This window comes from Oenanthe melanoleuca, chromosome 22 (assembly GCF_029582105.1).
Source record: "Oenanthe melanoleuca isolate GR-GAL-2019-014 chromosome 22, OMel1.0, whole genome shotgun sequence".
NCBI lineage: Eukaryota > Metazoa > Chordata > Aves > Passeriformes > Muscicapidae > Oenanthe > Oenanthe melanoleuca.
Window position 1 is genome coordinate 948,687 of NC_079355.1, and position 26,057 is coordinate 974,743.

Below are 26,057 nucleotides of genomic sequence, written 5' to 3' on the forward strand. Positions count from 1 at the left end.
AGGCTGGTCCCCACCACCTGCTTGGGAATGGGATGTTGCAGACAGGAAAATCCTGTCCCGGCTCGGCTTGTCCCATCCTGGGCCAGAAGAGCCTGGGATTTTCAGCACGGCTCGTTCATGAGTGAGTGTGTCTGTGCACGGCAAGGGAGCCCCGGCTGCCCACACTGCTGCTGGGGCAGTGATGGGGAGGATTTCCCACCGTGATTTCCCATCCTCACGATGATTTCCCAACCACAACCTCGATTTCCCATTCCCACGGTGATTTCCTAACCCCAATCTGGATTTCCCCATTCCCCAAATCCACGAGGATTTGCCATCCCACCACGACTTCCATGCCCACGATGATTTCCCATCCCCACAATCATTTCCCACTCCCGCCATGATTTCCCATGGTGATTCCTCCATATCCACGATCTTTTGCATGGCCAACAAGCTTCCGTCCCAACAATATTTTTGGGAGTGGAGGCGATTTTCATGTCCAAGGGGAAGGGATGGAGTGCCACAGTGTGCCCCAGTGGTGGGAGGGGATGATTTTGGGATGGTTTTGAGTTGGTTTTGTTCTCTCTCTTCCTTGCCCAAGGTACAAGTGCTGCTTCCATCTGTGTTTGAGCCATGCCAGAACAGTCTGACTGTGACAGGGAGCCCTTCAGGGTGGCACTTGTGGGATACTTGTGGGAATGGGGTAGGGATGCTGGTTCCAGGGATGCTGATGCCAGGATGGGGTCGGGGGTGCTGATCCTGGGAGTTCCAGTATTAATTAGGGATTATTGATTATCCCGCTCCTGGGGATGCCAGCACCAAGTCAGGGTTCTGGTACTGGCACAGGCAGGGGATGCCAGTCCAAGGTGCTGCTGGGACTGGGACGGTGATACTGGTACCAGCAAAGAGGCGCTCACACTGGAGTCATGGTTCTGGTGCTGGTACTGGGGCAGTGGGGCTGCTACTGGAGCAGTGACACTGGTTCGGTCCCGATGTGGTGGCACTGGTTCAGTCCTGTGGCAGTGATGGGCTGGTCCCAGTTCGGTGGCTCCAGTTCAGTCCTGGTTCAGTCTCAGTTTGGTGGCTCCAGATCGGTCCTGGTTCGGTCCCGGTTTGGTCTCAGTGAGGTAGCGCTGGTTTGGTGACTCCGGTTTGTTTCTGGTTCAGTGGGTCCTGTTCGGTCCCGGTTCGTTCCCAGTTCGGTGGCTCTGATTCGGTCCCGATTCAGTCCTAGTTCGGTGGCTCCGGTTCGGTCCCGGTTCGGTCCTGGTTCGGTCCCGGTTCGGTGGCTCCAGTTCGGTCCCGGTTCGGTCCCAGTTCGGTCCCGGTTCGGTGGCTCCAGTTCGGTCCCGGTTCGGCGCCAGTTCGGTCCCAGTTCGGTCCCGGTTCAGTGGCTCCAGTTCGGCGCCAGTTCGGTGCCGGTTCGGTCCTGGTTCGGTTCCGGTTCGGCCCCAGTTCGGTCCTGGTTCGGTTCCGGTTCGGTCCCAGTTCGGTCCCGGTTCGGTCCCAGTTCGGTCCCGGTTCGGTGGCTCCAGTTCGGTCCCGGTTCGGCGCCGGTTCGGTGCCGGTTCGGTGCCGGTTCAGTCCCGGCTCGGTGTCCCTCCGCTGCAGTGCCGCCCGTGACCGCTAGGCGGCGCGAGAGCCCCAGGGCGCCGCGCGGGGGCGTGACCCCTGCTGGGCGTGGTCTCTGCTTGGGGGCGTGGCCTCGCGTGGCTCCGCTGGGCCGCGCGGCGGGCGCGGAAGTGACGTCACTCTCGAGCGCTGCGCCGTCGCCATCATGGCGGGCAGGGGGTCCTGCCGCGTCCCGGAGCGGTGAGCGCGGCCTGAGCGCGGTTCCTCCCGGCCGGGGGCTCCCGCCTGCGGGGAGGGACCCAAAACCCGGCCGGGACCGGGCAGTGGCGGCGCTGCTGCACCGTCCCATGGGTGCCGTGCGGTGGGGAACAAGGGACTCTGGGGCTGAGGGGTTTGAAGGTCCCAGGGCCTGGGGAAGCTTGAAGGATTTCTGGCCGGGGTGGGGATTGAGGGTCCCTGAGCCAGGGGTGGTTTGGAGCCCAGGGCCCAGTGGAGTTTGAGGGGGGATTTGGGAATTCTGGGTCTGGTGGAGGTTTGAGGGCTCTAGGCTTGAGTGTCCCGAGAACTGGGGGGAGTTTGAGGTTCCCTGGGCTGGACAGAGCTTGAGGATCCCCAGACTGGGGGAATTTGAGGTTCCCTGGGCTGGACAGAGTTTGAGGATCCCCAGACTGGGTGAGTTTGAGGGTCCCTGGGCTGGACAGAGTTTGAGGATCCCCAGACTGGGTGAGTTTGAGGTTCCCTGGACAGAGTTTGAGGATGCCCAGACTGGGTGAGTTTGAAGTTCCCTGGACAGAGTTTGAGGATGCCCAGACTGGGTGAGTTTGAAGTTCCCTGGGCAGAGTTTGAGGATGCCCAGACTGAGTGTTTGCAGTCCATGGGTCTGGGCTCCCTGGCCATGGGGGATTGTGAGGCTCTGATGCCAGCGGGAGGTTGAGGCTCCGCGGTGCTTTGGTGCTTCCCAGGCTGGGGGGAGTTGTGTTCCCGGCTCTGGGGGGGCCCTGCCCGGGGCTCTCTGGCCCGGGGGGCTCTGCCCGGGGCTCTCTGGCCCGGGGGGCTCTGCCAGGGGCTCTCTGGCCCGGTTTCACCCCCCTCTGGGCCCAGGTGGACCGAGTACATCCCGCTGGGCCGCAGGATGCCGGGCACGCGCTTCGTGGCCTTCAAGGTGCCCCTGAAGGAGGTGAGGGGCCAGCAGGGTCCTGGGGCACTTTGGGGGGTGACAGCTGGGGGTGATGTGGCTTGGTGGGGATTCCTGGAGGGAATTTGCTGAGATTTTGGGAATGGGGCAGTGGGGGTCAGTGTGGTGCCTAGAAAGGCTGAGCTGGAGCAGACACTGGGCAGAGCTAAAAAAATAAAGTGGATATTTATTGAAAGGCCTTTAATGAGCAGTACAGGAGCCTGGCCAGGTCTGCACCCAGGATGGATCCTGGCCATGAGTTTTCACACTTTTAGAAGTTTTGGTCCATTTACATATTAGAGTTAATTTGTCCAATCACCTTCACACTATGAAGTCCTGTCCTTGTTTGCTCTCTTCAGCTCCCTGTTTATGCTTTTGGGGCCTGAAGCTGTAATGATTATACTTGGCTCTTAAGCTGGAAAAGAATTGTTTTGTCTGACTAAACTTTGAAGAGAACTTGCTAACACACTTACAAAGCTCAGAGCTATGTGCCCAGGCAGCATGGAATCTGAAAAATATGAGAGCTGAAACTTAAGGCATCAAGTATGGCAGCAGCTGGGCCTGGGGCTGGGCTCTGCTCCCAGACAGCAGGGACAGGAGGAGAGAAAATGGCCCCAAGCTGTGCCAGGGGAGGCTCAGGCTGCACATCAGGAGGAGTTTCTTCCTGGGAAGGGTGGTCAGACCTTGGAACTGCCCAAGGAGGTTTGGGGTCCCCACACCTGGAGGTGTCCAGGGAGCTCCTGGACGTGGCACTCAGTGCTGTGGGCTGGGCACAGGGTGGGGATGGGGCACAGCTGGCACTCCATGGGGTAGAAGGGCTTTTCCAGCCTCGGTGATTCTGTGATTCCACATGTTTGAGCTGAATCCCAACTTCCACCAGGAGAGCTGCAGTGCCTGGATGTGTTTGTCACTGCGGGGTTAAAGTGTTCACTCAGCCCTGGGAACTCTCAGCTGAGCTGCCCCAAAGCTCTGAGGCTCTGAGCACATCCCTGTCCACAGAACTGGATGAGTTTTAATGTCCTTTTCAGCCCAAACCCCCCCAGCATTCAGTGCCCAAACTGGTTTTTCCTGCTGCAGCCTTTGCCCCTTGCTGAGCCCTTCTCCCTGATCTCCTCTCCCCACCCATCACAGCACATCCACATTTCAATAACTGCTTTAAAACATCCTTTCCTGCAGAGCTTTGATCGGAACCTCCTGCCAGAAGAGAGATTTTCCCCTCATGACCTCATCAGGAGGGTGGAGGAGAGGAAGGAGGAGCTGGGGCTGATCATTGACCTGACGTACACCACGCGCTACTACGGCCGTGAGGTCGGGGAGGATTTGGGATTCTCCTCAGATCAGCAGCCAGAAAAATATTTGTCTTTTTTGGGAGTAGAATACCTGAATCTTCATTGTGCACAGTTTAATGTTATATGTTATGCAGTGGTTTATAAAGGTTTCCTGGAAGTTTTACCTGCTTCGTTTTTTCTTATGTTTTTTTTTCTTATAATTTTTCCTTATGTGGTTTTTTCCTTTTGTGTTTTTTTCCTTATGTGGTTTTTTCCTTATGTTTTTTCCTCCTTGCAGTTTTTTTCCTCCTTGTAGTTTTTTTGCCTCCTTGCAGTTTTTTTAAATAAGATTTTATCAGTATGTGACACCTGAGAGAGCCTGGAATCCTCTGGCAGGGGGTGAGGTGAAGCCTCAGGAGAAAAAAAGAGCAAAGGCAGGAGAAATAATCCAGAATATTGGTACTCTGTCCAGGGAGTGAAACTTTTCTTACTAAAACTGTGTGCCTAGCTGGGACTCAGTTTTTTCATGCAGGAAAAGCAAATTTTTTTAGTTAAATAACTCATTTTATACAGTTTTACAGACTTTGTGTTGAACTCTTATTGGCTGATCATTTTCTTGCCCCCTAACTCATTGGTTTAAAGGTGTTCTGTGTGTCTATGCTAAAAGACTTCCTTTTACTTAGATGTTTTCTACTGATCTTTTGCATCTACTGATTTTTATACCTTTTTAAATGATTTTTATGGGACAGATCTTTTGCTTATGCAGGTGCACACTTATTTTCTTACTACAATAATTTGTGGTGTTAAGTGGCTTTTCATTTCTAAGGTTTCTTTTGTATGGGAACTTCTACAAACTACTGCTAGCAAGGTTTAAATTATACTATATAAATATATTTATACTTATATTTTATATTTACTAGATAGTTTTCTTTTATTATGTCTCTATTTTTGTAACAAACTGTGTAGCTGCTCTTTAGGGCTTGGTGGGAAAACTCATCTTCTCCTGGTTAATTACCTGGGATTCTTTAATTAATGAGAAATTTGTGTTTTTTCTGGAGTTGATTGAGTTTTTCCTGCAGGAGCTGCCACCCACCCTGCGCTACTGCAAGATCCTGACCATGGGGCACGAGATCCCAAACAGAAAAACCATTCTGAGGTTCAAATACCTTGTGAAAAAGTTTCTGACAGCAAACAAAGACAATGGTGAGTGTGGATCCCCCTGACTGCTGCCAGCAGGGATTTCTTTTCCTGCTCTTGACTATGGGAATTTCAAGGCAATAAATTGGTTTTTTCCTCTGATACTCCTGGACAGGGCTTGGAGCAGCCTGGGATGGTGGGAGCTGTCCCTGCCCATGGCCCTGGGTGGGCTGTAAGGTCCTTTCCAGCCCAAAGCATTGCAGGGTTCTGTGATCATTTGAGCCTTAATTGAGTTGGAGCTCTGGGGTTGTGCAGATGAGCTGCCAGAATTAATGAGTTGATGAGCTGAGTGCTAATTAGACACGGCCATGGTGATGTGTGGGGTTATTTCTGTTCATTGTGCTGGTGTCACTGCTGGGGGGTTGATGCAGATGGGCTCATTTTGGGGAGATTGGAGAGATTTGGGAGGAAAAGCAGCTGAATGTCCCCTGTGTGTGTTGCAGATAAACTCATTGGGGTGCACTGCACACATGGCTTGAACAGGACTGGCTACCTGGTCTGCAGGTGAGTTCTTGGTCAGCTGGGGGGCAGTGGTGGCATTCTCAGGAGTGATTTGTGTGATCCCAGACTTGCAGGGATTTACAGCTTTTGCTAGGGGGTGTTTTCACCCCAAAATCCACCCCAAAATACTGATTTTCCATTGGGGAACATGAATAAAGGATTTGAAACTCCCCAGTCATTTATTTCCTGTTTTAATCATCACTAAGCCCTCAGTGTTTTCATAATTAATTGTGTAATTTGATTTCTGCTCTGTGCAGGTACCTGATTGATGTTGAAGGCATGGAGCCAAATGCTGCCATAGAATGTGAGTATCCTGCTGGCATGGGGAGTGTTCAGGGAGGTTTGGGATGGCTCCAGGGAGGGGACTGTGCTTGGGGAAAGGGGTTAAAACCCTTCTGGAAGGTTTCAGTTATTCAGCAGCCCCAGGGGGTCACTTCTTGTGGTGGTTTATTTATCCTTATTAAAAAAAAATCAAATCCCAAATTAAAAAAAAAATCATAAACTAAAATTTCATTTTTTTGAACTATTAGAAAACTCTTTTTCCCCTGTAACACATAAAAATATTATAAAGTAAATATAATTGTTCTAACTATAGATATATGTAAACAGTAGTGTTTAGAATAAACAAATGTTAAAATTACTAATTATTTTCTATGCATTTTCAGTAGAAATAAAGTAGTCTAAAGTATTATTTTTTTTTCTTATAGTTTCTAGTAATAAAGTTTTTATTTGTACCATTTAAATTTAAACCTGTATTGGCTTCCTCCTAATCCTGCCTCACAACAAAAAAAAATTCAAATTGATAATCCCAAACCATTAAATTTATTGGTGTTTCTACCCAGTTACAAACTAAAACCAAAACACTTGTGTTGGGGTAACTCTGTCTCTCCCCAGTGTTCAACAAGTGTCGAGGGCATCCCATAGAGAGAAGCAACTACATCCAGGATCTGCAGAAGAGAGCCCTGAAAAAGTGAGTCTGGCTGTTCCAGGAGTGAGGAGAGCTGCTGTGAGCCTCAGGGGCTGCAGGAGGGGAGGTGGGAGCTGGGACAGCACACAGGGAGAGCCAGGGCAAGGGAGAAATGGTGAAAACCCACAGAGGGCAGGGTTAGGTGGCATGTTGGGCAGAAATCCCTCCCTGTGAGGGTGGTGGTGGAATTCCCAGAAAATCTGTGGTTTCTCCATCCCTGGAAGTGTCCAAGGGCAGCTTGGAGCAGCCTGGGACAGGGGAAGGTGTCCCTGGCCATGCTGGGATTGGAGCTGGGTGGGAAAACCCCAATCCCCCTTTTCTGGGTGTGAGACAGCTGATGTGATCACTCTGTTTTTCCTGTGAAAACATCTGGAATTGTCTTTCAAATTCCCTTCAAAAGCAGCTGTGAAGTGAAGAGCTTGGGCTCAGATCTCTCCAGGAGCAAAGGCAGTGCCCCAGCCAAGCCCCCAAAGCAGCTGGTGAAGCCCCCCCTGGCAGTGCCCAGGTAGGTGTGTGCCCCTTCCCCTGGCAGCCTCAATTGCTGCTCCCAAGGGTGGTTGTTGTGGTGCTTTGTAAAGATTTCCTGAAATTTCAGCAAAAAACCAATCAAATCCCAAATAAAAAGAAAAATCATAAACTAAAATTTCTTTTTTTAACTACTAAAAAAACCCTCTTCTTTCCCTATAACACATAAAAACATTATAAAGTAAATATAACTGTTCTAACTGTAAATATAAGTAAACATTAGTGTTTAAAAGAAACAAATGTTAAAATTACTAATTATTTTCTATGCATTTTCAGTAGAAAAAAAAGTAGTCTAAAGTATTATTCTGATTTTTAAAATAATGTTTCTCTTTGTACCATTTAAAGTTAAACTTGTACTGCCTTGCTCCTGAGCCTATCTGACAACAAAAAAAAAAATTCAGATTGATAAACCAAACCCACTATATTTATTAGTGTTTCTACCCAGTTACAAACTAAAACCAAAAGGAATAAAATTGGTATTTATGGACAAGATTCACCTTAGGCAGTGCAAGAGCCCAGCAGGGCTACACCCAAATCAAATCCAAGATGGATCCTGGTTATGAGTTTTACACTTTTATAGGTTTTGGTTCATCTGCACATTGGGGTCAGTTGTCCAAGCACAGCCCCAGGACATGAAGTCTCAGCCCCCTGGTTTGCCCCCCTCCCTTAGCCATTGTTTCTGCTTTTTGGCTGTCCTTGATTCTCCAGCTGGGAAGGGATTGTTTTGTCCATCCACCCTGGGAGGAGAATTTACTAACACCACCATGAGGTTTCAGAGTTAGACATTAAGAAGCAGAGATTCTGAAAAATATCAAAGCTAAAACTCAAGGCATCACCTTGGGGGCATGGAAAACACTTCCTGCTGAAACCCTCTTGTCAGGAATCAGCAGTGAACCTCTGGGTGTTCTCATCTTTCAGGCAGCAGGAAAAGGCTTTGGGTGCACCCAGAGGGGCCCAAGGTGTTCCCAAGCAGCCTTTTTTGGGTGCTGACTCCCACATTTCCTTGCAGGAACCCTGGCAGCAGCAAGAAGAAGCAGTGGCCTGGCCCCACAGCTCAGGAACAGCCCCAGGAGCTGGGACACAGGCACGGGGCCCTGGGCCAGGGGCAGCTGCAGCAGAAGAAGCTGGAGCAGAGGCAGCTGAAAAAGCTGGAGCATCTGGAGCAGAGGCAGCAGAGCTGGAATCATCTGGAGCAGGAGAAGCAGATGAAGCAGAATCACCTGGAACAGAAGAAACAGATGAAGCAGAATCACCTGAAGCAGAATTATTTGGAGCAGAGGCAGCAGAAGAAGTGGAATCACCTGGAGCAGAATCACCTGGAGCAGAGGAAGCAGAAGTGAAATCACCTGGAGCAGAATCACCTGGAGCAGAGGAAGCAGAAGAAGTGGAATCACCTGGAGCAGGATCACCTGGAGCAGGATCATCTGGAGCAGAGGAAGCAGAAGAAGTGGAATCACTTGGAGCAGGATCACCTGGAGCAGGATCACCTGGAGCAGAGGCAGCAGAATCACCTGGAGCAGAGGAAGCAGAAGAAGTGGAATCACCTGGAGCAGAGGAAGCAGAAGAAGTGGAATCACCTGGAGCAGAATCACCTGGAGCAGAGGCAGCCCTGCAGTCTGGCCCCCAGGAACTGTTGGCTTTCCCCACCCTCCAAGAAGCAGCACAAGGAGCTGCTGCCCCCCCAGAGCCCCCAGCCCCAGGAGCCCCCGCCCGCCAGGAAACGGCGGCGCAGGAAGCACAGAGTGGGGGAGCAGGACATGTCCTGACAGCACTGGGAGTGGGATCCGTGGGGAAAAGCCCTCCTGGGGCTGGAGGGAGCAGCTGTGCCTCGCCCAGGAGCTGCCAGGCTGCTTTTTAATCTCTTTTTCTCTTGCTCTCCCCAGCACCGATGCTTTTACAAGGAATTTTTTAATCCGATGCTGATCCATGAGGGATGTGGGGAATAAAAATAAACACAGACTCAACCAGAGCTGGAATAATCCTAAAGAAACATGCTCAGGCATCCCTAGGACCTTCAACAAAACGGGCTTTTGTTGATTTCCTCAGCACATAAAAGAAACAGAACTGGCTGTGTAAACACGAGGGTTTTTTCCCTCCTTTTAACCCACTTTTGCTAAAGTAAATTTCCACGCTGTGCAAACTGCAGCCTGGGTGTGGAGCAGTCCTTTCCCCTGAGGGGCCCGCGCAGGATCCGCGCTGCGGGGGTTGGGCGCGGTTTTGGGGTGAGAACGGCCGGGTTTGGGTTTGGGTGGAGCGCCGCCTCTCCACGGGCGCTGCCCCTTTAAGACCTGCCGCTGTGACGTCACGGCGCACAACGTCCCATTGAGGCACCCAGGCGGAAGTGGGCGGTGCGTTGCCGCATACCCGGATTTTGCGGTGAATTCTGATTGGCTGTCGGAAGCGAGGCGGGGCGGGTGGGGGAGAACCCGGAAGTGCTGAGGGGCGAACGGCGGCGGCGCTCGGCAGGTCAGGGCCGGGCCGGGGATGGGGGGTCCGGTGGGATGGAGGGTCCCGGCTCTGCTGGGGGGAATCCCTCTGAGCATCGGGGGCGGCTTCAGGCGGGCTGCGCTGGCTGTGGGAACTTCGCCTTGGGGAGGGGGATCTGCTTAGGGAGATGTTTCCCCTCAGGACAGGGGATCCGGCGGGCGGCTCTGCCTGGGCCATCATTTCCCCTCAGGGCAGAGGGATTCGTTTTGGGGCTCTCCTTTTGGAGATTCTGCAAAAGATTCCCTCTTGAGGAGGGCGGGGGCTTTGGTTCGGCGGCTCTCTCACTTTTGGTGGAGGAGGAGGAGTCTTGTGGAGGATTTTTGGGCTCGCTGCTTCCACAAGGAATCCAGCAGCTCCTGTCTGTGGTGATTCCCACATGGATCAGGTCATGGTGCATTCCTGGGGTGACGGGAGTGCCTCCCACAGCACGGGCAGAGAGGGATTTGGGATGTTCCCGTTGGGCCAGGATGAGTTTGGGGGGATCCTCTTGGCTCAGGATGGATCCTGTTGGGTCAGGATGGATTTGGGATGGATCCTGCTGGGTCAGGATGGATTTGGGATGATCCTGCTGGGTCAGGATGGATTTGGGAGATCCTGCTGGGTCAGGATGGATTTGGGATGGATCCTGCTGGGTCAGGATGGATTTGGGATGGATCCTGCTGGGTCAGGATGGATTTGGGATGGATCCTGTTGGGTCAGGATGGATTTGGGATGGATCCTGTTGGGTCAGGATGGATTTGAGGGATCCTGTTGGGTCAGGATGGATTTGGGATGGATCCTGCTGGGTCAGGATGGATTTGGGATGGATCCTGCTGGGTCAGGATGGATTTGAGGGATCCTGTTGGGTCAGGATGGATTAGTTGAGGTGGTGCTAGGGCATGGGTTGGACTCGATGATCTTAAAGGTCTCTTCCAACCTTGTGGTTCTGGGATTTCTGTGGATCTGTGATTCCGTGATTTCTGTGACTGTGATTCCATGATTTCCATGACTGATTCCATGATTTCCATGAGTCTGTAATTCCATGATCCCGTTACTCTGTGACTCCATGATTTCCATGACTCTGTGATTCTGTGATTCCATAATTTTCATGACTCTGTGATCCAATGATTTCCATGTCTCTGTAATTCCATGATTCCATTATTTCCACGACTGTGACTCCATGACCCCCTGACTCCGTGATTCCATGACCCCATGATTCCATGAGTCTGTAATTCCATGATCCCATGATTCCATGACTCTGTGATTCCGTGATCCCATGACTCTGTAATTCCATGATCTCATGATTCCATGACTTTGTAATTCCACGATCTCATGATTCTGTGACTCTGTGATTCCATGGCTCCATGACCCCCTGACTCTGTCATTCCATGATCCCATGACTCTGTGATTCCATGGCTCCATGACCCCCTGACTCTGTAATTCCATGACCCCATGACCCCCTGACTCTGTGATTCCATGATCCCATGATTCCATGAGTCTGTGATTCCATGGCTCCATGACCCCCTGACTCTGTCATTCCACGATCTCATGATTCCATGAGTCTGTCGTTCCATGATCCCATGAGTCCATGATCTCATGATTCCATGACCCCATGATTCCATGACTCTGTGATTCCACGATCTCATGATTCTGTGACTCTTTAACTCCATGATTCCATGACTCTGTGATTCCATGATCTCATGATTCCATGACTCTGTAATTCTATGATCCCATGATTCCATGACTCTGTGATTCCATGATCCCCTAACTCTGTAATTCCATGACCCCCTGACTCTGTGATTCCATGATTCCATGACTGTAATTCTGTGATCCCATGATTCCATGACTCTGATTCCATGACCCCTGACTCTGTAATTCCATGACCCCTGACTCTGTGATTCCATGACCCCCTGACTCTGTGATTCCATGACCCCCTGACTCTGTAATTCCATGACCCCCTGACTCTGTGATTCCATGACCCCCTGACTCTGTAATTCCATGGCTCCATGATCCCATCGCTCTGTGATTCCATGACCCCCTGACTGTAATTCCATGTCTCCGTGATCCCATCGCTCTGTGATTCCATGCCCCCCTGACTCTGTAATTCCATGTCTCCATGATCCCATCACTCTGTGATTCCATGATCCCATCGCTCTGTGATTCCATGTCTCCATGATCCCATCGCTCTGTGATTCCATGTCTCCGTGATCCCATCGCTCTGTGATTCCATGTCTCCATGATCCCATCGCTCTGTGATTCCATGACCCCTGACTCTGTAGTTCCATGTCTCCATGATCCCATCACTCTGTGATTCCATGCCCCCTGACTCTGTAATTCCATGTCTCCATGATCCCATCACTCTGTAATTCCATGACCCCCTGACTCTGTGATTCCATGTCTCCATGATCCCATCGCTCTGTGATTCCATGACCCCTGACTCTGTGATTCCATGTCTCCATGATCCCATCACTCTGTGATTCCATGACCCCTGACTCTGTGATTCCATGACCCCCTGACTCTGTGATTCCATGACCCCCTGACTCTGTGATTCCATGACTCCTGACTCTGTAATTCCATGTCTCCATGATCCCATCACTCTGTGATTCCATGACCCCCTGACTCTGTAATTCCATGGCTCCATGATCCCATCGCTCTGTGATTCCATGACCCCCTGACTCTGTAATTCCATGGCTCCATGATCCCATCGCTCTGTGATTCCATGACCCCCTGACTCTGTAATTCCATGACCCCTGACTCTGTGATTCCATGTCTCCATGATCCCATCGCTCTGTGATTCCATGCCCCCTGACTCTGTGATTCCATGTCTCCATGATCCCATCGCTCTGTGATTCCATGTCTCCATGATCCCATCACTCTGTGATTCCATGTCTCTGTGAACCCCCTGACTCTGTAATTCCATGTCTCCATGATCCCATCACTGTGATTCCATGACCCCCTGACTCTGTAATTCCATGGCTCCATGATCCCATCGCTCTGTGATTCCATGACCCCCTGACTCTGTAATTCCATGACCCCTGACTCTGTGATTCCATGTCTCCATGATCCCATCACTCTGTAATTCCATGTCTCCATGATCCCATCGCTCTGTGATTCCATGACCCCCTGACTCTGTGATTCCATGACCCCCGACTCTGTAATTCCATGTCTCCATGATCCCATCACTCTGTAATTCCATGACCCCCTGACTCTGTGATTCCATGACCCCCGACTCTGTAATTCCATGACCCCATGATCCCATCGCTCTGTGATTCCATGTCTCCGTGATCCCATCACTCTGTAATTCCATGTCTCCATGATCCCATCACTCTGTGATTCCATGACCCCTGACTCTGTAATTCCATGTCTCCATGATCCCATCACTCTGTAATTCCATGTCTCCATGATCCCATCGCTCTGTGATTCCATGATCCCCTGACTCTGTGATTCCATGTCTCCATGATCCCCTGACTCTGTGATTCCATGTCTCCATGATCCCCTGACTCTGTGATTCCATGGCTCCATGATCCCATTGCTCTGTGATTCCATGACCCCCTGACTCTGTAATTCCATGTCTCCATGATCCCATCACTCTGTAATTCCATGACCCCTGACTCTAATTCCATGTCTCCATGATCCCATCGCTCTGTGATTCCATGTCTCCATGATCCCATCACTCTGTGATTCCATGTCTCCATGATCCCATCACTGTGATTCCATGTCTCCATGATCCCATCACTCTGTGATTCCATGTCTCCATGATCCCATCACTCTGTGATTCCATGCCCCCTGACTCTGTGATTCCATGTCTCCATGACCCCCTGACTGTAATTCCATGTCTCCATGATCCCGTCTCTGTGCCTCCATGCCCCCACGCCCCCGAGCCCGTTCCCCCCGTGACGGCCGTGCCTCCCGCAGCGCCCGGCCCACGTGGATCATGCCGGGCCCCGGCAGCGCGGGGCTGGCGCCGGAGGAGCGCGTGCGGCGGCTGATCCAGGCGGGGAGCAGCGTGGAGGTGAGCGAGGACATCCCCCCGCGGCGCTACTTCCGCTCGGGCGTGGAGATGCTGCGCATGGCCACCGTCTACTGCGAGGAGGGCAACCTGGAGCACGCCTTCATCCTCTACAACAAGTACATCACGTGAGTCTGGGGCTCCGGGGGCGCTGCGGGGTCACAGGGACAGGAGAGCTCCACAGCTCTGGGTTCCCGAGGGATTTGGGTGCCACAGCTCTGGGTTCCCGAGGGATTTGGGTGCCACAGCTCTGGGTTCCCGAGGGATTTGGGTGCCACAGCTCTGGGTTCCCGAGGGATTTGGGTGCCACAGCTCTGGGTTCCTGAGGGATTTGGGTGCTACAGCTCTGGGTTCCCGAGGGATTTGGGGTGCCACAGCTCTGGGTTCCCGAGGGATTTGGGTACCACAGCTCTGGGTTCCCGAGGGATTTGGGGTGCCACAGCTCTGGGTTCCTGAGAGATTTGGGTGCCACAGCTCTGGGTTCCCGAGGGATTTGGGTGCCACAGCTCTGGGTTCCCGAGGGATTTGGGGTGCCACAGCTCTGGGTTCCCGAGGGATTTGGGTGCCACAGCTCTGGGTTCTGGCCTGAGCTCTGCTCCCGAGTGATTTGAGGTGCCACAGCTAGTGGGACTGGCCAGGAGATCTGGGAAAAGTGTGAGGCACAAAGCCTCAGATGCAGCTCAGACTGACCAGGACACATGGGACAGGTGAGGCACAAAGCCACAGATGCAGCTTGTTTGTGTAAGTTTTCAGAATCCATAATCCCAGAAAACTTTAGCTTGGATACCATCCACTCCAACCCTCTGCCCCAGCAGGGTCACCTGGAGCAGGTGACACAGAGCCAGGTCCAGGTGAGTTTGGAATGTCTGCAGAGAGGGAGGCTCCAGCTGTTCCAGAGCTCTGCCCCCCTCCATGAAAAGAATATTTTCCTCCTGTTGAAGTTGAACTTCTTGTGTTTGATTTATGGTCCTCACTCCTTGTCCTGTCACTGGGCACCAATGGAGGAGACTGGCAGCATCCTCTGGCAGCCTTTTGGGATGTTGGTATTATGGGAATGAAACTCCCTTGGGAACCAGGCTGATCTTGGGTCACTCTGCCCCTCTGGAGACTCCTGCCAGCAGCAGAGAGATTTTATCGACCTGGAGGTCAAAGTTTGCAGGTGTTTCATCACCTCAGTTGGCCTCAGTTTTTCTCTAGCTCAGCTGTGACATCCTAGGTCTGGGCAGGGATCTGTGGTCAGGGATTTTTGTATCTGGTATCTACCTAAAGGATCGAGGCTGGGTTGGGGTGTCTCTGCTAAGCCACCTTCAGGGGAGAAGCCAGTTTTGCTCTGAGCCTGTTTTACTCTGATCCTTTTACTCTGAGCCTGTTCCACTCTCTACTCTGAGGTTACTACAGCCTTCCACTGCAGGGAGTTTCTCCTTTGGGACCAGGGACCACTCGGGGATTTATTTTTACACCTCAGCAACAAAACCCAGCCTGCTCAAACACAGCTGTGGGTGTTTAAAGGGATGAAAACTCTGATCCCAACACTGCAGTGTCCTGTTCCTGTAGGGTTTTTTCCCCTTAATCTGTCCCTCCTGCTCCCACCCAGTGCCACTGGTGTGGTCTGTGCTGTGCCCACTCTCCCCACTCACCCAAAACAGGGTTGGCATCTCCGTGGGCATTTTCCCTCCCTGCCCCTGTGTGCAGGGTTGCTGCCCCTTAAACCCAACACATTTTTCTCTGATTAGCTTTCCTCCCCACCTCGCACTTCCTGAGCTTTTATGGGCATGGTGGCGAGGGCCTGGGAGGCTGCAGGGGGAGCTGGGAAGTGTAAAACCTTTGGGAAGGGTTCCAGGAGGGTTACGCAGCTGGGCCCGAAGAAGAAACTTTTTAACTAAACAAATGAGCTGGAGGCTGGTTCATTGTAGCAGCCAGAGGGGCTGGGGTGTGTTCCCAGCAGCTTTCAAATGATTCTCCTGGAATTTCTTGTCTGGCTGCTGGGCTGCCAGGAGGGTGCAAAACCTGACCCCTGACCAATGTGAGCTCCTGCCCTGGATTGTCCAAAGACAGGAGCTTGATGCCACTGTCATTTCTTCCAGGGAAGATGGGAGGCTGGAGCTCGAGCAAAGGTTTGATGTTTCCTAGATCCAGAGAGCAGGAGGAGGCACTGGCAATTCAGTGGAGCCTCTCATGGATTTGCTCTGCTCTCCCTTTCCTAGGAATGGGGTCAGGCTGGGAGAGGTGGGGGTGTTCAGCCCGGAGGAGAAAATGCTCTGGGGAGACCTGAGAGTCCCTTCTGCTCCTAAAGAGGGGTCAAGAAAGAAAGAAAAAAGTAATAAGACACAACTTTTCTGTTATATTTGGGCTCCTCCATTTGCTTGGATCAGCTCCAGGAACTCATGGGGGTGTCTCAGGGCCTCCAGAGCCACTGGCTTGGCTGGGCACCGGAGCTGGGCTTAAAAATAGTCCTGGCTGTGGCTGCTGGCTGCCAAACAGCTGCTGCTTGCTGGGCTTGGGAGCATGCAGAGGTTTGAACCAGCCCAAAACTCCTGGCCCTGGGAGGTTCTGGTCTTGCCAGGCCTCAGCAGGGCTGTGCATAGGAAACATGAGGAGTTCCAGCCCTTCCTGTGCCCCATCCCAGGCTGCCACTGCAGCTCCTGCCTGGAGTTTTCCTCTGCCCCATCCCAGCCACTGCAGCTCCTGCCACTGCAGCTCCTGCCTGGAGTATTCCTCTGCCTGCCTGAGCCCTCCTCTCACCCTCCTGCCCACTTTTTTCCCCCACTTCCTGACTTGTGGAAAGCCAGCTGTCTCTGCTGGTTTTTCCATCCTGCCCAGGCCAGCATCTGCTCTTAATCCTTCCTAATTAATCCCTTCCATTTTAATCTACAAGCTGCTGGCAGCGCTCGGGGCCTTGTTGTGTCTCCTTGGCACAGTGACCTACTTCACACCCCCAGCTGGGAGCAGGGACCTCACTGGGGCTCTGGGAGGGAGCCACAGCCTCTGCAGGGCTCCAGGCTGTGCCCTGGCCCTGCTGATCCTGCATCCTCACCAGGAGCACTCAGGGAGGCAAAAAGTCCTTCCTTGTCTCTGAGGGCTTGGAGCAGCTGCCTTTGTTTACTGCACACACAGAGGTTTCTCAGAGTTTCTCTGCCTCCTGAGTTTTTCCTGCTTGGCTTTACTTGATTGGTTTGTTCTGCTCTCTGTGGCACTATTATTCTCTCTGTGGCACTATTATTCTCTCTGTGGCACTATTATTCTCTCTGTGGCACTATTATTCTCTCTGTGGCACTATTATTCTCTCTGTGGCACTGTATTCCCTTCTTCCCCTTCTTCTTCCCCTTCTTCTTCCCCTTCTTCTTCCCCTTCTTCTTCCCCTTCTTCTTCCCCTTCTTCTTCCCCTTCTTCTTCCCCTTCTTCTTCCCCTTCTTCTTCCCCTTCTTCTTCCCCTTCTTCTTCCCCTTCTTCTTCCCCTTCTTCTTCCCCTTCTTCTTCCCCTTCTTCTTCCCCTTCTTCTTCCCCTTCTTCCCTTTTCCCTTTTTAATTCCCTTTTTCCCTGTGCCTGGGCAGGAGGCTGGAACATCCTCCTGTGGGTGCACAAGCAGGAGGAGGGCAGGGATTTGGAGTTATCCCCAAAGCTTTGTGGATCCCAGAGCCAGCAAAGCTCTGCTCACAGGAGGGAAGGGCCTGGCTAAGCTCACCCTGAGCACTCTGTCACTGCTGGGGACTTGGTCACAGATTAACTCAAGGAGCCTCAGAGAGCTGAGCCAGAGTGAACTGCCTCTTGTTTGTGGGATTTTCTCCTTGTTTTAGTGCTCGTAGAACTCCATGGAAGGATCTCACTGTGGCATTCCAGCACTTAAAGGAGGCTCCTGAAAAAGAGAAGAGAGACTTTTTGACCTGGGCAGTGACAGGACAAGGGGAACAGCAGAGCTACAGATTGGATGTTAGAAAGAAATTCTTCCCTGTGAGGGTGGGGAGGCACAGGGTGCCCAGAGCAGCTGTGGCTGCCCCTGGATCCCTGGAAGTGTCCAGGCCAGGCTGGAGGGGGCTGGAGCAGCCTGGGGTGGTGGAAGCTGGGTGGGATGGTGCTGAGCTCCGTCTTCATTTCCCTCCCCAGAAGCAGAATTCTCCCTCCTGCCTGGAGAGCCTGGGGTGCTCAGGCTGCAGAGCCCAAAGGCTCCTGGTGCAGCAGGGGCTGTTGGGAACTTGCTTCTTGCTTTTAGCTCACCTGCCAGTTTTCCCTGGCCAAGGTGTGAGTTAATTTCCCCTCCTGCACAAACTGTGTCCCTGCAGAAGGACAGGGAGCTCTGAGTCAGCCGAGTCCTTGAGCTCGGGTGGAATCCTGGGATGCTCCCAGCTGTGGGCAGGTGCCCAAGCACCTCCCTGAGTCACCTCAGTGCCCTTGGTGGTTTAGAGCAGGTTATTAATGGTTCTCTTCAAAACAGATGAGTTTATCCCTGAGGATCACCTCCAGAGGCCAGGTGGAAGGAAAACCTGTGTGAGGCTCCCTTGGGATTGAGTGAGATCTCCTGAGCACTCCTGAGCTCCAGGGGCTGTTACGGGCTGGAGGGTTCCTGCAGACAGACAGACTGCCTGAGAGGGAGCACAGGGATCCCCAAAACACCACTGACTGTCCTGAGCTGCAGCTTCTGTCCCGTTTTTGCAGGCTGTTCATCGAGAAGCTGCCGCAGCACCGCGATTACAAAAGCGCCGTCATTCCTGAGAAGAGGGAGACGGTCAAAGTAAGTGGGGACAGTGCCAGGTCTGGAGTGGGAATGTGGCCAGGATCCTGGACCCTGGGCTCCCATGGCTCTGGGATGAGTGATCCACACAAATGCTGAGAAGCCTTGGCTTGGCCAGGCAGTTCTGACCCCTTGGGAGTTCAGTTCTGGGCCCCCCACTCCAAGGAATCCATTGTGGGGCTGGAGCGTGTCCAGGGCAGGGAATGGAGCTGGGGAAGGGGCTGGAGCCCCAGGAGCAGCTGAGGGAGCTGGAAAGGGGCTCAGCCTGGAGAAAAGGAGGTTCAGGAGGGACCTTGTGGCTCTGCACAACTCCCTGACAGGAGGGGACAGCGGGGGTAGTTCAGGCTCTGCTCCCAGGGAACAGGGACAGGACAAGGGGAAACGGTCTCACATTGCACCAGGGGAGCCTTAAGTTGGATACTGGGAAATTCCTTCCCCAAAAGCATTGTCCAGTCCTGGCTTCCACCATCCCTGGAAGTGTTTCACAACACCTGGGGACCTGGATTAGTGGTGGGCATGGCAGCTCTGGGGGAATAATTGAACTCGATGATCTTGGAGGTGTTTTCCAACCTAAACAATTCCACAATTCTCCAGGTTATGGTTTGGAGAGTTCTTATCCCATTGCACTGGACTGGCAGTGGTGTCCAGTTTACCTCCTGTTGAGCACTGAGGTGTCCTTTCTTCCCTGTTCAACTCCATGCTTTTTAAAGAATGTGTGGTCCATGCTGGATGTCCCAAGCAGTGATTTTCCAGGGAAATCCTTGGAATCTCCCAGCCACAAGAAGCTGCAGCTCCTCCGCTCAGTGTTGTCCAGAGGAGGAGAGGACAGCACTGCCTGAGCTCTTGCTCAGTGATTTTGGTGTGGTTTTTGGACTCTTCAGCTGCTGGGGTTTTGTTTCCCAGGCTGATGCTGTGTTTCCTCCCCCAGAAACTGAAGGAAGTAGCCTTTCCCCGAGCTGAAGAGCTCAAGGAGGAGCTGCTAAAGAGGTACGCCAAGGACTATGCTAAGTACAAGGAGCAGGAGGTGAGTGACAGGAGACTGGAGGCCTGTGCTCCCCAGGAGCCCCTCAGCCTCTCAGGGTTTGGAAGCTCCAGGGCTCCCTGGGTGCTTGGGAATGTCCAGTCTGGGTGGCCCCAACTTTTCCAGGCTTGTCCCCTGCGGGTGACTCTGTCAGAGGTGTCCCTGCCTCTTCTCCCTGTGCCTGAGCTGGGGCTGCTGGCTTGGGTTGTTCTCTCTGTCCCAACACCACATCCAGGTCTTGCAGTCCAGAAACTCAGTGTGGGCAAGGATCTGGGGTTCTGTGGGCAAAGCAGTCACCTCTGCAGTCAGTTTAGCTCTGGACAAGTGTGACTTTAGAGACAGGATAGAGGGAGATCAACCTGGGACTGTGATTCCATGGAAGAGGGAGGGTAAAGCAGTGGTTTTCCCACCCTTGGTCCAGCTGGCTCTGGATCTGTGCCCTGCAAGCTGAAGTTTCCTTGCAGAAAATGCTGTTTGCTGGTGATCATTTGCAGACCCTGGGAATGGCTGGGGGTCTGCAGAGGCTTCGTGTTCTGCTCTGGGCTGGTGTCCCCCTCTCTGCTCCTGTCCCTGGGCATGTTCCTCCTTGGAGCAGGAGGAAGAGGAGTAATTTGCACCCACTTTGGCTTTGCAGCAGCAGCTGGAGGAGGAGAAGACTCGGGTAGCCCTGATGAAGCAGCAGCAGGCAGAGCAGGAGCAGTTCCACGCCTTCGAGGAGATGATCCGGCGGCAGGAGCTGGAGAAGGAGCGCCTGAGGATAGCACAGGAGTTTGGAAAGCCAGAGCCAGAGTCTGTGGATGGACCCCTCATCCCTGGCGTGGAAAAGCCCCCAACAGACCTAATCCCAAAGGTTCCAGTCTCTCCAGTTCACCCAGCAAGTCCATCAGTGGGGACTGTCCCGTCCAAACCTCCTGTTGTGGACAGATCTTTGAAGCCCAGTGCTTTGGGGAGCACAGAGAACAGTTAGTACCTCTTGGAGCATCCCTTCTCCCCTGCTGGGGCTGAGCCAAGCACAGCCACTTTTTCTGGGAGCCTCTTGGAATGACCTGACCATGGCTCCATCCCTCCTGGGTGTTTGCTGTCCTGAGCCACTGGGTGTTGTCCAGTGAATGCTGACAGGGCTGGGGGGAGCTGTCTCCTCTTCTGAATGTGCCCTCCCTGCTTTTCCAGCCCAGTCTCTCTGCTGTTCCAGGGTCTGCAGCCTGTTTGCCTTTCCTCCATTCAAGTACTTGCTGGAGAGTGGGGTTTAGCTCCTGGCTGGGCTCATTGAATCCTCCTCCTGACCAAATTCTACTAAATATGGTTCCAAAATACTGATTTCAGCATGTCCAATGGCTGAGTCTTGCCCAGCAACACATCCTGCTTTAAATAACATTTTCTGAGGGTGTGTGGTTTAATTTTTGCTAACAAAACACTCCTTTTGATCCCCTGCTAGAGGATCCTTCCCCTCTCCATCTCCCTTTTCCTCTTCTGAGAGAAGTGGTGCCTGTCCTTTACCACGTGTCCGAGTGGCACATTTCCCTGAGCCTGCCACTGGAAGGGGACTTGATCTTCCCAGGTGGATTTTCTCCATTTCATCCCTTCAGATCCTGCCCTGGGGCACCACCAGTGCAGCATTGCTGACTGTGCTGCCCTCCTCCCCAGGTGCAGGTGTGGATGTCCTGCGCCAGGTGATTGTCCCCAGGGAGCTGTGCCACAAGTTCCTGCAGCTGGCTGACGCCAACACGGCGCGGGGCGTGGAGACCTGCGGCATCCTCTGCGGGAAGCTGGTGAGGAAACACCCCCACGGGCACCCCAGGAGTGCCACAGGGACTGTGTGGCACAGTGCCACGGCTCTGGGAGTGGCTCAAGGACTCTGATTTTTGTCCTGGAGTTCTTCAGTGTGTTGTCAGGAATTATGTGCCCCTCCCTTTCCTCGTTCTTGGTTTCCCAACCCTGAGCCCCCATTCAGCTTCTCCTCTCCCCTTGGTGACATTCCTGGTGGCAGGCAGCTCCAGGCACTTGTCCTTTGGGTGGCCCAGCTGGTGGCCCTCACTCAGGACACTGCTCTCCCCAGACTTTGCGTGCCCAGGTTTTGTTGGCAGCTCCAGCCCATCTGCCCTGAGACACTCCCACAAGTTTGCTTTGAAGCAAAGTTGTTTGATGTAGCAACTTCCTGCAGTTCAGCTGCTTCCAGACACTGAGGATGGTTTAGGGATGAGGCATCATCCCCTTCTGAGTGGAGAGCTGGGTTTGGGGGGTGTCCAGGACTTCTCTGAGCTCCTGTGGGTGCTCTGCACAGCAGGGAGAATGAAACGGGAAGAAAATCCTGCAACTCCTTTGCCAGTAACTTGGAGCTGCACCTGCAGATGGGTGCTGGATGCATCCATGGGCTTGTTCCAAGGCTTAGGAAATTCCCTCATGTCTGGGAGGTTACAGCCTGCTGTGCTGCCACTGCCTTGCAGATGAGGAACGAGTTCACCATCACCCACGTCATCGTGCCCAAGCAGCTGGGAGGGCCTGACTCCTGCACCACAGAGAGTGAGGAGGAGCTCTTCATCATCCAGGACCAGCATGGCCTGGTCACCCTGGGCTGGATCCACGTGAGTCCCCTTGCCCTGCCACTTCCCTGGTCTCCAGCCCCAAGGGGAAGGGCTGCTGGAGGAGAAGGTGCTGGAGGAGATGGCAGGAATGGGCAGCAGCCTCTGGTTGGGTTTTCTCTCTGGTACACTCTCATTCACTACTCTGATGGAGAAATCCAGGCCTGGCTAATGTTTGGGTCCCTTCCTAAGCCTGGTTAATATTTGGGTCTCTTCCCAAGCCTGGTTAATGTTTGGGTCCCTTCCTAAAGCATCAAGCCTTTTGACAGGGAGGGAGGAAAGGTTTAGATGAGATATTGGGAAGAAACTTTTCCCTGTGAGGGTGGGGAGGCCCTGGCACAGGATGCCCAGGGGAGCTGTGGTGGCTCCTGGATCCCTGGAAGTGTCCAGGGCCAGGCTGGACAGGGCTGGGAGCAGCTGGGACAGTGGGAGGTGTCCCTGGCATGGCAGGAGTGGCACTGAGTGGGCCTTAAGGTCCCTCCCAACCCAACCCATTCTGGGATTCTCTGGAAGTGGATCTCAGACATGAAGCTCATGTTTCCTCCAGCTAAAAGCCAACTCTGTGGTTCTGTGGGGGCACCCCAAGCTCCTTTCCTAGAGGGACACATCTCCCACCCAGTGTCCCTGTGCAGCCCTGTGCTGTGAGCTGTGCCAGCTGCAGGCTCCTCCCCGTGTCCCCACGGAGCCTTTGGCACTGGGATCCCTGCCAAGCAAAGCTGAGTAATCTCTCGAAAGCAGCAGCTGCCTGAGGGCTTGGGCAGGGAAGTGCTGCTGCTCTGAGTGCCTGCTCCAGGGCCACCTCTGCAGTGACAGTGACAGTGACACCTCTGCCTCATTCAGGGACCCCCTGCAATTCCTTTGCTGGTCTTGGCAAAAAAACAACCCAAGCAGCAAAAGGAGCGAGGGCTCTGAGCAGGAGCTGAGTGAAACGTGGCTGTGAGCAGGAGCTGGGTGAGGTGGTGCCTGTCAGGGTTGTGCAGCCCTCCATGGGATGTGATATCCTCCATGGGATGTGATATCCTCCATGGAATGTGATATCCTCCATGGAATGTGATATCCTGGAGTGCTGTGGCACCCTGGGATGTGCTGAGCCCCCAGAGCTGCACTTCAGGAACAGGAATGTGTGAAGTGCCCTGCAAGGACTTTGTTGTGACTTCAAGGTGTGATTTTTTGTGGGATGTGGCAGGAATGTAGAGCTCCTTTTGTAGGTAACACCACATGGAGAACAGGAGCACACGTTTTAGGACAATCCAAAAATAAAGGGGCTACAAGAGAGCTGGAAGGGACTCAGCACAAGAGCAGGGAGTGTGGTAGGACAAGGGGGAATGGCTGCCCACTGCCAGAGGCAGGGTTAGATGGGATATTGGGAAGGAATTCTTCCCTGTGAGGTTGGAAAAGGGCTGGGATGGAATTCCCAGAGAAAGCTGTAGGTGCCCCTGGATCCCTGGATCCCACAGCTGTGACAGTGGGAGGTGTCCCTGCCCCTGGCAGGGGTGGCACTGCATGAGCTTTAAGGTCCCTCCAACCCAAACCACTCCACAATTCCACGAATTCCACCCCAGGTGTGTCCCCTGTCCACAAGGCTCCCCTGGCAGGTCCCTGCTGTAACTGCTGTCCCCTGTGCCTGTTGCAGACCCACCCCACCCAGACAGCCTTCCTGTCCAGCGTGGACCTGCACACCCACTGCTCCTACCAGATGATGCTGCCAGAGTCCATCGCCATCGTGTGCTCCCCCAAGTACCAGGAGTGAGTGTGGGCTGCAGGAGTGAGGGAGGGTGGGCTGCAGGAGTGAGGGAGGGTGGGCTGCAGGAGTGAGGGAGGGTGGGCTGCAGGAGTGAGGGAGGGTGGGCTGCAGGAGTGAGTGTGGGCTCCAGGAGTGAGTGTGGGCTGCAGGAGTGAGGGACAGTTCCAGGAGTGAGGGAGGATTCCTGTAATGAGGTTGGTGGATTCCAGGAGTCAGTGTGCATTCCAGGAGTCAGTGTGCATTCCAGGGGTCAGTGTGCATCCCAGGAGTGTGGTCTGGGGAGGCTTTTCCCCCTGCCTGGGCTGTCAGCCCCACCCTTCCCCTCTCAGCTCCGGGCCTGGGGCTGGACTGTCGCAGTGTGGCTGGACAGCTCCTGTGAGCTGTTTGCAGGGGCTGTGCTTGGGCAGGGGCTGCCCAGCCCTGACAGGAGGTTCAGAGCTGGGGAGAGGAGTTTCCCAGGAACTGGGGTGTCCCTCAATCTCTGCTCCTGCTGGAGCTGAATGGCCCCAAAGGTGTCCCTGGGGATGTGGCTGGGCCTGCAGAGGCTCGAGCTACAGAGCTGCTATTCCTGTTCCAGGACAGGGTTTTTCAAGCTGACAGAGCATGGCCTGGAGGAGATCTCATCCTGCAGACAGAAGGGGTTCCACCCTCACCCCAAAGACCCCCCTCTCTTCACAGTGAGTTCTGTGGGGGCTGTGGGGAGGGGAGTTGCTGTGTTGTGCCCTGATTTAAATCCACATTGAGGTGCTGGGGTGGGACCAGGAGGCTCAGCCTAGCAGGGGCTGCTCTCCAATTCCCAGAGTGGAGGTGCAGGAGCTTCCCAAGGTTTTCCAGGTGTTGGGGGTGTGATGCAGAGCTCCTGGCTGCAGCCCAGGGCTGTTTGAGGGGGGATTTGTGTTTGGGGCCTGCCATGGTCACAGGGCAGGGCCAGCAGTTGGGGTGATCCAGGGAGCTGGATCCAAGGGCTGTTCTGGGAAAGCACTGGCTGCAGGTTGTGTCAAGAGGAAGAGGAGACTCACTTGAGCTGTGGGAACATCTGAATAACCCCCTGTCCCCTGTTCTCCTCTCTTCCAGACCTGCAATCACGTGTCAATAGTGGAGAGAGACGTGGTGATGATGGACCTCAGATAAACCTCTTGCCTTGTCCCTTCTCACAACCCTCCTTTAGGCCCAGGGAACCGGTTTTGTTCTCCTGTAGCAGATGATTTCCATGTAGTGATCCCTCCCTCCCTCCCACTCCGTGGTGGAATGGGATCCCTGCCCTCTGCAGGAGCCCCTGGCCCTCAGTGCCTGGCGTGGGGCTGCCAGGGGCTCCAGCTGTGGGGAGAAGCCAGCTGGGAGCTCAGACACAGAAGCCAACACTAAAGCAGTTGTTTAACTCTAATCCAAGCCTTGAATGGCCTCCTGGGGAGGTTCCCTGTGACTTGCTGCAACCCTGAGGTGTGGAAATCTCTTCAAGTGCTTTTGGGACTTGTCCAGTTTAACCCATGTCCTGTTTTGTCCCTCATTCTGGGCTGCTCCATCTCAGCACAGCTTCCAGGAGCAGATAAATCTTCCTATTTAAAATTTTCCTGTGGTTTAAAATCCAGCCTTGCTGACCCCTCTGACCCCCACAGGAGCTCAGTGCTGCTTCCCTGCACTCCTGTGTCTGCCCAGGAAGGGAAGAGAGCCCAACCTCCTTTGGGATCCCTCTGTCAGCATTTCAGGGCTGAAGGTCCCTGCATGTGGCCCTGCTTTGCACCCCAGCAGCGTTTAGGGATGTCTGGGCACTTCATCCCTTTTCCTGCCTGGGGGATGCCCTGGTGTTACCCTGGGGGAGCTGGGTCTCCTGGCTGCCACTGCCACACCAGGAGGGGATTTCCAGCAGCTTTGGCCACTTCCATGCTCCCAGATCCCTGACTGTCTCTGCACATCCCAGAGCAGCTGGGAGCCTGTCCTTGCCAAATCCCAGCCCTCGGTGACGTCGCTGCTGTGCAGGACCCTCCTGGAGGTGCTTTAGTCGGGTGCCAAGCCGAGATTTTCCTTCCCCGCCCTCGGGAGGGAGGGGAGCAGCAGCGCTGCAGGGTGGGAGGCAGCTGCACGTCCCAGAGCCCGCAGCAGGCTGGGATGGCCGGCACATGGCAGGGCTGGGGCTGGGGCTGCCTCCCCACCTGGCAAACATCGTGTCCTGAGCCCGTACAGCCAGCAGCCCGTGGCTTTCACACATGGACGGGATTACCCAGCCCGGCCTCCTGTGCCACTCCTCTCCTTTGAGCTCTCTCCGTGGGGTGGGGTCTGCCTCGGGGGTGGGGGCCATCCCTTTCTTTGGGGGGTGCCGCCTTTGCGTGA

At 53.8% G+C, this 26,057-nt stretch overlaps 2 protein-coding genes across 4 annotated transcripts; both read left to right on the top strand.

Moving 5' to 3' along the window:
* Positions 1 to 1,717: 1,717 nt before the first annotated feature.
* Positions 1,718 to 9,328, top strand: DUSP11 (dual specificity phosphatase 11). 2 transcript variants are annotated; one of them, XM_056508570.1, is made up of 9 exons: positions 1,718 to 1,791; positions 2,653 to 2,728; positions 3,902 to 4,033; positions 5,073 to 5,196; positions 5,634 to 5,694; positions 5,949 to 5,995; positions 6,586 to 6,661; positions 7,062 to 7,163; positions 8,193 to 9,328. In XM_056508570.1, the coding sequence occupies exons 1-9, from the start codon at positions 1,757 to 1,759 to the stop codon at positions 8,521 to 8,523; spliced, it is 984 nt and encodes a 327-aa protein (XP_056364545.1). In that variant the 5' UTR covers positions 1,718 to 1,756; the 3' UTR covers positions 8,524 to 9,328. The 2 variants fall into 2 exon arrangements, with proteins under 2 accessions (XP_056364545.1, XP_056364544.1); XM_056508569.1 differs by having other exon boundaries at positions 1,722 to 1,791; positions 7,059 to 7,163.
* Positions 9,329 to 9,587: 259 nt separating this feature from the next.
* Positions 9,588 to 25,299, top strand: STAMBP (STAM binding protein). 2 transcript variants are annotated; one of them, XM_056508571.1, is made up of 10 exons: positions 9,588 to 9,649; positions 13,565 to 13,786; positions 18,310 to 18,385; positions 19,314 to 19,409; positions 20,041 to 20,368; positions 21,051 to 21,175; positions 21,851 to 21,988; positions 23,619 to 23,731; positions 24,307 to 24,406; positions 24,804 to 25,299. In XM_056508571.1, the coding sequence occupies exons 2-10, from the start codon at positions 13,584 to 13,586 to the stop codon at positions 24,858 to 24,860; spliced, it is 1,236 nt and encodes a 411-aa protein (XP_056364546.1). In that variant the 5' UTR covers positions 9,588 to 9,649; positions 13,565 to 13,583; the 3' UTR covers positions 24,861 to 25,299. The 2 variants fall into 2 exon arrangements, with proteins under 2 accessions (XP_056364546.1, XP_056364547.1); XM_056508572.1 differs by having other exon boundaries at positions 20,044 to 20,368.
* Positions 25,300 to 26,057: the final 758 nt, after the last annotated feature.